The sequence below is a fragment of the Labrus bergylta genome, chromosome 14 (genome assembly GCF_963930695.1).
Source record: "Labrus bergylta chromosome 14, fLabBer1.1, whole genome shotgun sequence".
Lineage (NCBI taxonomy): Eukaryota > Metazoa > Chordata > Actinopteri > Labriformes > Labridae > Labrus > Labrus bergylta.
The window spans coordinates 23,027,828-23,041,042 of record NC_089208.1 but is presented as its reverse complement, the minus strand read 5'-3'; the positions used below and the strand labels follow the sequence as shown (position 1 = coordinate 23,041,042).

The 13,215-nt window shown below is 44.0% G+C and overlaps 1 protein-coding gene across 2 annotated transcripts in view; it reads right to left on the bottom strand.

Annotated features, from left to right (window-relative positions):
- The window catches only part of camkk1a (calcium/calmodulin-dependent protein kinase kinase 1, alpha a), a 65,599-nt gene that overhangs the window by 13,319 nt on the left and 39,065 nt on the right, over positions 1-13,215 (bottom strand). For both annotated transcript variants that reach the window (XM_020650439.3, XM_020650440.3), the window contains exons 6-11: positions 12,162-12,295; positions 8,156-8,192; positions 7,790-7,811; positions 5,440-5,528; positions 3,529-3,728; positions 268-321 (exon numbers count right to left, since the gene is read on the bottom strand). In XM_020650439.3, the coding sequence (XP_020506095.1) occupies positions 268-321; positions 3,529-3,728; positions 5,440-5,528; positions 7,790-7,811; positions 8,156-8,192; positions 12,162-12,295 (536 nt within the window). The remainder of the gene's footprint in view (positions 1-267; positions 322-3,528; positions 3,729-5,439; positions 5,529-7,789; positions 7,812-8,155; positions 8,193-12,161; positions 12,296-13,215) is intronic.

Sequence of the window (13,215 nt, the reverse complement as noted above, 5' to 3'; positions counted from 1 at the left end):
CCAAACCAGGTTTCTCTCCTTTGTGAGGTATTTCTGTAGTCTAACTACAAACTGGCAGCATGCTAATCTTTTCCTTTGCTTCCCTCACACTGGCTGTAACAAAGAAAAGAAGGTTGGTGATCGACTATGTTCCTACCTGAATGTCACTGTGTGCTTGTTAACAAGCACGGCTGTCTTTGAAATGAACACTTTCCTTTCAGCCGTCCGTGTTACCTGCAGTGAACCTGCAGCTGAAAAAAAAAAGACTGAGAGGATGTGCTGACTCACCTTCCCAAAGACGAAGCAGTAGAGAGTAACTCCCATGGCCCACACGTCCAGTGCCTTTAAATAAGGGACATTAAAGGTGACATGAAGCCAAACGAACATTTGAAAAAACACACTGCTGTGATCCAAACACCTACTTTACACAAACAAACACTGTGACCTTAATCGGTGCCGACTGCCTTAGGGTGATTTATGGCACATACAAGGTTCTTATTCTGGGGATGCGTACCGGCTAATACCTCGCAGATGGATGTGTGTGATCAGATAGTGGAGACACTGCAGCTATCCATCAGGCTCTTTTGTCTCCTCTCAGCCCGACTCTCCTAGAAATCCATTTCTACTCCCTGATAGATATGAAATGATAGAAGCTGCCCTCTGAACCTCCGAAAGCCATCTCAGAGCCACACACGTTTGTTTTCAGCACGATGCTGGATGACTAACGAGTACTAATGGCCTGAGGTACCACTGAGGCTGAGCACTGAGGGGGTTTAAGTGACATACGAGTGCCTGACATTAAATATTTCAGTACTGATCAGATGTGGACAAAGTAAAAAACACTCTTTACAAAATTACACCAACTCAACACGTTTCCTGAAGTAGACCTGAAAGAGTGCGACTGAAATCCTTTTTACCGAGCGTTTCTGTGCGGAGGAAGCTGGTGATCATGCTTGGATAATTTTCTCTTTTCAAATACAAAACATACTGAAGATCATTTACTTCCACATTGCTTCACCGGTAGGATGAGCTAAACTGGGATTGTTTTGCTTCCTGTTGCTGTTTTTTTTAATGCACGGCCACCTCTCCCTCTACCTGCTGCACACCTGAGTGCACACTGTGCTCAGAGAGAAGGAGGGGGATTCAGAGGATCCAGGTAGGAGAGACAGGGGCACACACACTCTGGGCAGCGATGCCATGAGGAGCTTTTGGGTTTTTCTATTTTTTGAGATCGGACAGACGATAGAGACGGAAATCGGGGAGAGCTAAAGAGCGGGGAATGACATGCAGGAAAGGAGCCAGAGGTCTGTACATGGGTTGCACGCACTAACCACTACGTTACCGGCGCCCCTGGTGGAGAGGAGCTTTTATTCCCCATTTTTATTTTTCCCTATCTCGGTTTCTGTTTTTCCTCAGGCAGGTTTAGATTGCTGGTTTTTGTTGTTTAAGTTTGAGCTGGAGATCACCTGTAGTCCTATTTTCAGTCTTTTCGTTTCTTCAGGTTAATCTTTTTCTTTTGTGGAGATGCCAAGAGTGACGGCCCATTACATGGTTGGCTGGGCACCTTCGCATCTTGTGTTCTTTTTGGAAGGGGTCTCCAGCCCCCTTTCTGTTTCTTTGGTTTCTTATTTATTCTTGATTACTTTGGGCGGGAATCTAAATCTGTGTCGTGTCCTAGTATGCATTTCGGTCTCTATGTTTTGAGCCTTGACTTAATTATTTTGCATAAGGAGGAAGTGTGCAACAGAACCGCTAGATCAGTGGTACTCAGCCTTGTTGGACTTAAGAGCCACATTGACCAAAAAATATTTCTGCAAGAGCCACAATCAAAAAACCTCTTTCTTTCCTAAAATATGTGTGGGAAACACAGTGACATGACTTGCAAAGAATAATTTTTGCTGACAATGTTTCCCTTTTCTAAATAATTACTTTGGATTTTTGTTTTTCTAAGTAGGACCTAAAAAAGCCACAACTAGTCCCAAATGAGCCACATGTGGCTCAAGAGCCTCAGGTTGAGTATCACTACGATCGACTATCTGGTAAATCGACTGCCATATTCAACACTAAGCAAAGAGTGCATGTTTGAAACAGAGTGCACACTTATTTAAGTACATAAACAAACTTTTTGTTCTTATTCTCTTCCCACTCCGCTACTGATTTCCACCCTCATCACACATGTTGATGAATAAATAACTCTTCAGGGATTGAACAGGATGAAGCAGACTAATGAGAGAAAAAGCAGCTGATATAATGACTGCATGTGTCTTTTGAAAGCTCAAGGAAACAGCAGGATGGGGCACTTGAATGCCTCTCACATCCTCTCTGTATGCAATACAATAACACTCTCTGACTCTCCTTTTTGAAGTCACACAATGTCTTTATGTTGACTAATCCAATCGTTGAAAACCAATGGAGGAACAGTTACACAACCCACCAATAATATGTGATATTAGAGACGATGTCAGGGTTAAGACTGAGGGCTCAAACAGGAACACCTTTGGTTGTTTGTTGTTTGAAAATCAATTATTAGTCAGAGCTGATTCACACGCCTCAAAAGATGTTTAATTATGCAAGAATAACGGAGGAAGTACGTCAAATGTGGAGGGAGGAGGTCGCCAGTCCGATCGTTATGAGGAGTGGCGTTCTGCTCGACAAACATGACTGATCATTATTTAACTGTACAACCAAGAAGAGCTTAATGATGATGGAAACGTTCACAAAATCAATATCAGCTTTTTAAAACTAAAAGACCATTATCTGACTTTAGTGAAGGTGCTGTTCTCAGCTGGATTAATAAATAATAAGAACCAGCTCACACACAAAAACAAAGACTGATAATCAAACTCATCTTTGTTTCTAATGGTTCTCAGTTAAAGGAGCAGTATGTAACTCTGACACCTAGTGTTTAAAATGGGTACTGCAGTCTAAATTCTAAACATTGTAGAGAGCTGTCTCCCCCCGCCCCCTCCTCTCTAGAGTCCATGCTCACACAGGTCACCATGTTGTGGACACTGAAGCTTCAGTGTTTATCCAGCTCTGCATCAGTCTGTAAACCTTTCTGTGTTCTAACCTCTCTCCATTTTTCAAAAGCATCTCCAATATTGATCCTAGTTTGAGCACGTTTCTGCTCGTGGAGCTTATTAGAAACATGCAGAGGCTTTTTAGGTCGGGTACAATCACTTCTATCTGAACCACTTCTCTTGCCCGCTTCTATCGCTGCAACACCTGTTGACCTGATAACTGCTCTCATATCTGGCAAATCGAGGAGCGTCCAAAACGGTTGTCCAGAGCATTCAGGAGCAGAATCTAAAGTTAGAAGGAGGACATACTGGCTGCTGCATTGTTGTCAGAGAAGCCAGCACTTCAACATAGCATGTTTCCTTAATGTCTGATCATATAGTAAGGTCACTTTATCATTTCACTCACTTCACATCTCACTGATTGGATCTTTAAACTCATGGGATTAAGGCTTACAGCAGCTGCTTTAACCAGAGGCAGAGATGAAGCTTAGCTTTTACATTTTTCAATATAAATAAAGAGTTCACTTACCTTCCCACTGAAGCTCTTCCGTGTGTCTGACAGCGTCTCTGGTGCCATAAAGGCAGGAGTGCCAGCAGTGCCGGACAGCAGCGCATCGTTGCCCTCAAACTGGTTGCTGACCCCGAAGTCTGCTATTTTCACATGACCATCGTCCCCCAGTAACAAGTTCGAAGGTTTGATGTCCCTGTGGACGATCTTCTGGTAGTGCACTGAGGACAAGACAGAGGAATAAACAATCGCCCGCCATAATCTGTTACTGTGGTGATAATTAAATATGTTCAGAACTCCTGAGGCAGAGGGATACACAAAGTAAAACTTAACACCTTGGGCAGCGACGTGGTGAGAAGATTTTGTTCCCCATTTTTACTTTTCCCTATCTCGGTTTCTGTTTTTCATGTCCATATTGTTGGGTTTTCTTATTTTAGTTTGGGCTAGAGATCACAGCTGGACCTATTTTCTGTCTTTTTGTTTCTCCAGGTGATTTTTTTCTTCTCCGGTTGTTTTAGGGGGAGCGATGACCTAAAACGAGTTTGGCTCGGCGCCTTCCCATCTGTTGTTCTTTTTGGCCAGGGGTGGAATTTTCCTTAAAAATAAATCTCAGGGTTCATACCTTAAAAAAACCTGCGGTGTCCCATGTGTTTTCTGGTCCTCCTTTTTCTTGAGCCATTGTGTTTAACTGTGACCGGAGGGAGGATGTAACACCTGCACGCAGCCAATGGCCACTGAATTATAGTAGACAACACTCTTTGATAAACAACTTAAACCATTCTGCATTTTTATATATGTAGCGTCATTCTGGTCATCAGTTGTATAGATCAGGAGTTCCCAAACTTTGTTATGCTGAGGATCACTTTAAAGCATTAGCCTCTGCAGCAGGGACCCCCCTCAATGGTGCAATGCATCCTGGTAACTGTATGCTGCTTTTACCTCTTTACCCCTCTTGGTCAATTTTATGTGCAAAAAGCAATCTGAGGCTTCGACTGACTACGGTCAATCTTGATCGACATCTACATGACACATTTCCTTCGACCACAGCAACAGCACCCAATTTATCACAGCGGAATACCAATAACGTGTGAAATAATCGAAGCAGTGTTGTTGGAAACAGCGTTTGATTGCTGTTTGTCAAAGCACTTTGTAAACCTGTGTTTTTAAAAGGTGCTATATAAATAAAGTTATTATTATTATTATTGTCTTTGAGGAGAAGGAAGAATCAATTTAACCCTTTGAAGTCTGATAGTTTTTCATTTAAGCACAATTCTGTGTCTCTATACCTCATATGAAAACACATGAGGAAGTCTACAGGATTTATTTTTCAAATGGGTCATCCATAATTAAAGTAGCAGAAAATATAGCTGATACTCCACAGTAAACTGCTTTAAAATTTTATTTTGTTGAACGGTGTAATAAACACAACTGTTGAGCTAAACGTGTCAGCTTGTGCATCAGTTCCTGTGAGTCTCTGCAGTATTATCTGGAAGACGGAGCTCAGAGAGGCAGCATTGATCTCTAATCATTAGGCTCATAGCTCAGTGAAATGGATCTGGTGCAGTAAATGAGGACACGGCTCGAGGAAACCATTTCAGCGTAGGGAGGCTCGATACTGATGAAGGGGACGACACGCGTCTGCAGCCAGACCTCGAGGGGCGGAAAAAAAGACGGTCAAGAACACTTTGTTCTTTTAAAAAAAAAAAGGAAACACAATCATCGCTTTAAAGAGCAGGGGGAGAGCATGATGTTAGAAGACTTCTACACTTTGAGCATCAGAGGGGACATGATAACTTTAGAAACAGATCAATGTAATAACTGTATGTAGCGCTATCCTCGGGGGAATGGGTGGAGCACAACATTTCAGTGAAACACTTCACAGGTATGTTTCACAGCCTCAGAGACAGGCCTCGTTCCGCATGAGATACTCACAGTACTCTATGCCAAGGATGACGTCTCTGAAGTACAACCTGGCCTGCTCCTCCGACAGAGGACTGTCTGTGGGCACTTCCATCACCGGGCTGGAAACCCATGCAGGCAGGTCAGTGAGGCAGAAACAGAGAGACAAACACAAAGAGAGAGAGAGAGAGAGTGTGGGGTGGACAAATCTTCAGATTACATGGATCAGTTGTTTTATTAGCACAAAAATGTGTATTCCAAATGCAGAAACGTATGTAAACAGACTGTAACATCCTGATCAAAATATGTGACTGAGACTTTGTCTTTCCCGTGTAGACCTCAAACCCATCTGTACCAGAGCCAGTTTGGTGTCTTTATAGTCCAAGGCACGGTATTTCAAAAGACCTGTAAGTCAGTCAGGACTCTCATTCAAAGATTGAGATATAGTCTCAGTGATCATCAGTGTGTTGGGCTAAATCTCGATTTCCTCCCCAAACCCTGAGCCCTTACAGACTTAATCGACGTCACCTGGAAAGTGATTTTGTGCACGAGGCTGCTGTGGTTTAATACCAACGGGACAGCACTTTGCGACTTCTCTGTAACCATGACAGCACAATGTCATGTAGCATTAGGCATTATGTCTTACTTTACTCACTTTTTGGGTTAGTCCTTTTCTCCTTGTTTTTAACCTGTACTGCTGTAATACTGCAGTATCCTAACGTTACCATGAAAAGCATAAAAAAAAATACTGTGTCAGTGTGTTAGAAGCTCAGGAGGCCTCGTCCCGGCAGCAGAAGCCAGGCTCTCGAGTATAGACGGAGCTCCCCCAACCTTCAGCGAAGTGATGGGGCACTGCACCCAGCCCCCACCATCAGACTGTGTCGCCCCCACAACCACCGCCATCCTCATTCATGCACGGCCTGCTCTGACCTCCACCTCAGCGGCAAGGAAGTGTAGACTCCCTGCATATTGTCCCGTCATGATTGATTGATTATGAATCTCAGATCGTGCACCACTAGTAGAACCTGTCCTGAGGCAAGTAGAATCAGTAAGCAGCTGTGGAGTTTTATGATGAGTGAGAAGAATCCAAATCAGGCAGCTGCTCTGTATTAATCAGTGTCTATCATCTCTCTCTCAGGGGCAACAAGAGAGCAAAAGTTCCCTCTCATTCTTTAAAAAAAGCGTACAAATAGAGCCAACCTTCTTATTAAAAAGGAGAACATGACTTATTAAAGCACATTTGTGTAATGATACCAGCTGCCCCCTCCCTCCTCCAGACTCCTATAATAATAATAACTAAAGGTCCCCGATCATTAGATCATCGCAGATTTTTGAGCGGTGTAGGAAGGAACAGCTCGTGCATCAAGACGTGAAACATTTACACGGCCGACTGCCACCGCCGACAGCAATGGAAACCTGAGAACATTATGAACTCCTTTGAAGCCTGTGATGAAATAAACAGCAGCATGGTGTCAGCTCGGAGTGATGAAGGAGAGGAGGAGAGGAGAAAGGAGGAGAGGAGGATGAAGGAGAGGAGAGGAGGATGAAGAAAGACAGAATGGTGCGGATGGAGGAGATGCGGAGGAAGGAGAGGATGAAGAAGGAGAGGAGAGAGGGGGGAGGAGGATGAAGAAGGAGAGGAGAGGAGGATGAGGAAGGAGAGGAGAATGAAGGAGGAGAGGAGGATGAGGAAGGCGAGGAGGGTGAAGAAGGAGAGGGGGATGAAGGAGAAGGAGAGGAGGAGAGAAGGATGAAGAAGGAGGAGAGGAGGATGAAGAAGGAGAGGAGAGAGGGGGGAGGAGGATGAAGGAGAGGAGAGGAGGATGAGGAAGGAGAGGAGAATGAAGGAGGAGAGGAGGATGAGGAAGGAGAGGGGGATGAAGGAGAAGGAGAGAAGGAGAGGGGGATGAAGGAGAAGGAGAGGAGGAGAGGAGGATGAAGAAGGAGAGGAGAGGAGGATGAAGAAGGAGAGGAGAGAGGGGGGAGGAGGATGAAGAAGAAGAGGAGGATGAGGAAGGAGAGGAGAATGAAGGAGGAGGAGGATGAGGAAGGAGAGGAGGGTGAAGAAGGAGAGGGGGATGAAGGAGAAGGAGAGGAGGAGAGAAGGATGAAGAAGGAGGAGAGGAGGATGATCAAGGAGGAGATGGGGATGAGGAAGGAGAAGAGGGTGAAGAAGGAGAGGAGGATGAAGGAGAAGGAGAGGAGGATGAGGAAGGAGGAGAGGAGGATGAAAAGGGAAAGGAGGATGACAAAGGAGAGGAGGATTAGGAAGGAGGAGAGGAGGGTGAAAAGGGAGAGGTGGATGAAATGCGGAGGTGAAGTTAGAGGAACAGGAGGGGGTGAGCTTTTTAATTATTTAAAAAAGAGAATGTTCTCTACTCACCCTTTACGCATAAGCTCAAAAACTGTCAGAAAGAAGAAAGAAGAGGGAGAAAAGGAAACATAAGACCGAGCATGTTATACATCTATTCATGCAGCGGGCTCTGACCCACTGCTAGCATCACATTATTCCTTTAAACTATCATTCAATTAGCTTCAAGCGTCACATTAAGCACATAAAGACTGACATTTCACACTAACAGGCGTCTGCAGTATGTGACCTGGCATCGCTGATGGAACATCTCTGCATAATGTCTGAGCCCTGAAGTGATTATTCAAGAGATGGTCTGAATTATGAAGAAGCCATATGGACACTCATCCCTGTCATGTGTGTCACAGGGGGCGACAACAGAGTGAAAGATGTGCATACCCATGTGGAGGTTGTCCTCTGCAGGATCATCCAGCACCTGGAACATTTACATAACCATCATTAAAGCAGACAAGCCGTTTCAAACCTCAAGGTCCTGTATTCAAGTGCAGGTAGGTGTGCAAACTATCAAAACTAACATTACTTCTTATGTGAGGGGTGTAAAGAGCGGACAGGATGCATTCACGCTGAATCTTTTCTTCCTTTTTAAAGGACTAAGCAGGACTAATAAGAGCTTTAGAACGTCTCGAACACAACCTTTTAGCTTTTCACTTTATGTTCCTATGAACACTAGACAATCTTAAGAGTGAGGACATTGAGGGAGGAGGTGATGTTTGATAGACTTAAGGATTTCAGTGATATTTATTGTTTTGGTCTCCATGCACTCTGGTCTTGGTTAGTATGGTAACCAGGAGGAAAAATCTAACTACAAATGATTTAAAGTAATATGTTCTTTTAGAAAGAGGCGTTTTACTATGATAAGCTATGGAAAACTAGCCGATCAGTGGTGGTCTTGATATAAAATCTGGAATCCGCCCAGACTGAGAACGAGACAAGGGAGAGTAAAAATGCTTTCAATTCTGAAACGAGGCCAAGACCTACAAAAAGTGGTCTCGAGATCAAGACCGATTTGGAGAACTACAGGACAACATGTGACCTTTAAAATACTTGCCACAGTCAATAAGTTGGTGTATACTCACACTGTCTCAAAATCAAAACTGTTCCTTTTAATTTCTGTGTACAACCAGAATAATATAAAGAATAACTGAGCTGACTTTGTATGCAAAGACAAATCCAGTACTAGCTTCATACTTTCCTCTGCAGCTGTCTGCTAAAGCTCAGACAAAGACGTGTTCGAAAGGAGTCTTGACTTATGTTGAAGAGCACGTTAATTGAGCTTGGGAAGTTAAAGTGTCCACTCTGATATTAGCTAATATCCGGGCTAATATAGATAGATAGATTTACTTTATTGATCCCCGTGAGGGAAAATTTCAGTTTTTACACTCTGTACTCATGCAACACACATAGGCTGAAGTATATACATACATGCACACAAACAGGATCATATGGACATGCACTAATGGAAAGATGTCAGAGTGACGGAGCTGCTCACTGCGGGCGCTCCTGAGCTGATGGTGGGGAGGAGGTTTGGTGCCTTGCTCAAGGGCACCTCGGCTACCAGACCAACTTCCAAACATGGTCTGCACCGGGACTTGAACCGGCGACCCTCCGGTTCCCAACCCAAGTCCCTACAGACTGAGCTACTGCTGCCCCATCACCCAGCTAATATGGAGCTGGTTTCACTGTCTCTCCCCCACCATCTGTGACAAATGACCACAACACTCTCATCAGTTTTAATCTGTTCCACTCTACGTCTGCCTTAATGGTTCCAACCCAAGAGAAAAAGTCCATTCTTAATTGGAAGGACTGGGCTGCAGCCTCACAGGGATCGGTTGGGAGGAAAGCGGCGCCTGTTTAAACGGACGAACAGAGAGAGGCAGGTTCTCTCCCGTCACCCACACATCCCCATTATGAGAGGGGATCTGAGGGCGGACAAAGGAGGTAAAGGGATGAGAGTTTCTGCACAAAGTACAAAGCATTTTACTCAAAAACTCTTTTATATTTTTTGCCACATCATGCTTCAGAAAGCCAGACAGCTTTCCTTTCCTTCTGACTGCCTCCCCGAGCTTAACGCCTGACAATGACATCAGTGCCCCCGCCATCTGGTCGAGATTGAAAAACACTCTGATGGCATTGCGAGGGAGCGGCGGGCATCTTGTGTCACGTCTTCAAATGGGCTTTCATTTTTCACAAACAACCGCCTCTGCCGAGAGCGACAGTCTATCCTTCTTTAAACGTCCCCAACGCAGTTTGAGAGCGCCGTCTGCCGTGAAGAACAATCCATTCACAGGAAGCTTCGTTTTCTTTCTTTCGAGAATATAACCTTAACATCATAAATGTTCAGTGATAGAAGTGTGATGACAGATGTCTCGAAGGTTAAACCCATCTTATTTTCACGTGTACTGACGGGTGTTATCCACCTTTTGTGTCGGACACAAACGGATATGAAGAATGGACAAAGCATGAGCCAGGGCGCACAGAGGGAAAGGCCATCATGAGATGGAGCGATGAAGTCTAATCCTGACCACAAAGGTTAATAAACCTGTGGTGGAAGTCCACATGCTTTAATCAGAGCTATGAAGAGACAATTTCCTGCTGCAAGAAACAGTTTTTCATTTAACCCTAAAGGCAGGGTGACCATATTTTCAGACCTCCAAATAGAACACTGTAATTTGAACAAAAACCTACATGTACGAGCTCATGGTACAACTGTTTTTTGGATGGAACAGCATGGAGCAACAACATGGTGTCTCCCAAGAGGAACCAAAACCTTATTTGAAAAATTTAATTATGTAACACAAAGGATTGCATTGGTGTAATACATAGGCTCTGCTTGCCAACAGGCAAGGCAGGCAACCGCTTTGGGCCCCAGACCAGGTTACCCCAGAGGCCAGACAAAATTTAAACCCATAATGCAGCCACCCATAATGTGCAAATTTTGCAATGATAGTAGCAAACCTCCAAAAGGGGGCTCCATCTGACAGCACTCACTCTCATTGCCCTGCTGAACACTGGTAGGAAGTCCCCCCAACTGATTTTTGTCTTGGGCCCCAATGGACTCTGCAATCGCCACTGGTGTAATAGAACATATTCAGTTTACTATAATCAGATCCCTGACCTGCACTGGTGACACACGGCCGTGGGTAGAGACGCCCTCCTCCTGAGCAGCTCTTTGTCACCGGCGTTTGCCTCACTGAAGTAAATCAAATGGGTTCTATTTCCGTCCTGTATACACGGTTTGTGTTTGCTCATTTTAATGTCTTTGTATGTCGGCATTTTCACCGTTGGCGACTGAAAATGGACACTTGCAGTGTGTACAAAAAGCAGCGTATTCATCACCTGGTATGTTTCAAAAGAAGATGTAATTGCCTGGAGCATCTTTGGAAAACGGCATGACAGCTAGCTTGCCTGTCATTACATATCAGCTTCTGTTGGTATGATAAGCTATTCTGGCAAAGCAACAACCACAACCCTGAGACAGATTGACACATGAACAGACAAATCAGTATTGAGTCGTTACTCAAGGTGCATTAGTGATGTTTCTCTATTGGTTAAAAAAGCAGCAGCCTTGGATAGGACATTGAGTGACATACAAACAAATCAGTACTGTAAGAATGGTGTATTGTTTTGGTTGGTTAACTCCGGGACAAGGACTGTTCAGAACCGGGAAATATTAGTGTTTTATAGATAATTGTGGGGACTCGGGACACAGTGCTTGAGAACAAAAAGGTCCCAGTCAAACCAGGACAGATGGTCACCCTATGGTTCTCCAAACAAAAGAAATATAAGTGTAGAACAGTGTTCACTGCAGACTGTGCATGAAAGTCATGTACCAGGACAAAGAGGCTGAAGCCATGCTGGCAGCTCTGTAAGGCTGCTCCAGGAGCAAACTCAACGTATCGTGTTAAACATGCAGACCATGCGAACGCTAACACGTTTAGCAGGTACAATGTTTACCATGTTAAGGATTAGCAAAGGCTAATATTTGCGATTAGTGTATAGAGCGTTGGATGTTTGTTTTTCTGTGCTCGTTATTCAAGTGTGCAGTCTGCATTAATGTACAGCGACTTCAACACGTGCAAAAGGAGACGCTTTTAAAAGACCCTTTAAGTTTTGTACAAGGAGGTATGGACATGGACCAAAGGGCAAATATCGGTATCGTTTGTCATGCCTTATTTTAATATGTTGTAAAGTACATAGTCTAGATCAGTTGTTTCCAATCTTTTGGTGACTCCCCATCACCCCTAACCCTAAGAAAAGCCCTAAATCAAATAATTAACTCAATAAAAAAACACTACCCTACCTTCTTTGACAGCAACAGGACAAATGCACTAACTAGTCACTACTCAATGAAAGGCAGCACAATGACTCTTTCTGTTACTCTCACCTCCACCAGCTTAACAATGTTGACATGGTCCAGTTTCTTAAGGATCGCGATCTCTTGATAAACCCTCTCCAGGGGTCCGAGGATCTTCGGCTGCTCTCCCTGTGCTGCTTTGGGTCCTCTCGGTGGTGGGCGACCTGCAGACGCAAACACATTAATGCCATGGTACCAAACAAGTTCAGTTTTAACAGTGTTGATACATCAAGTGGCGGACAAGGTAACAACTCCAGGATAGGGAGGGTTTTCCTGTTTGTTTCTTTTTTACTTATTTGCACTTAATCTTGTATCTGACAAATTCTGTATTTTTCTGGCATTCAAACATGAAACACCATCATGGCAGTGTTTGTGGCTGAGATCATGTTACTCCCTGGTTAACAGCCTTGGTAAGCACTCATACACAGTGAGTTTTGTGAGTACAAGGCCAAATAAGTCTCTTCCAACAGTTTTTTCTCCGAGCAGATTTTCTCTAATCTTACTGACCTTGTTGTGTTTCATTGTTCCATAATTATTGATTGATTATTTAATGCAGTGCTTTTCAGCTTTTTCTGAGAAGTTTTGAGAAATTGTGATGAGAAAAGTCCATCCTCTCTGTCTTCTGCCAGCTCCACTTTTCAGAAAATGTGTGCTCAAACAGGCCGATTGGAGATTTTCCCTTCATTACATCACAAAGGGCAGTAACCCCTCCCCCAGGTGGGTGACACTCCCACAGCTAGGTGTTTGGTCTGCCCTCTGAGTCTGCCTTTTCACCGAAAAAATAGGTCCTTCCAGAGAGGGGGCGTGGTCAGACACAGCTCATTTACATTTAAAGGTACAGACACAGAAACAGCCTGTTCTGAGCAGGGCTGAACTAGAGGGGTTTATAGACATGATCAAATACAGGATCAGAGTGGGTTTAGAGCAAGAAACTTCACACACATGCTTTGAGGAGCTCTGAGACTTATTTAAACTGGTTGAAGAGGAGGAGGATATGTGACCTTTAATGAACAATGTAGGAGTTTGGACCTCAGTTTGTACAAAACACGTGACAGAACAAACAGATGGAACAAAACAAACGGTT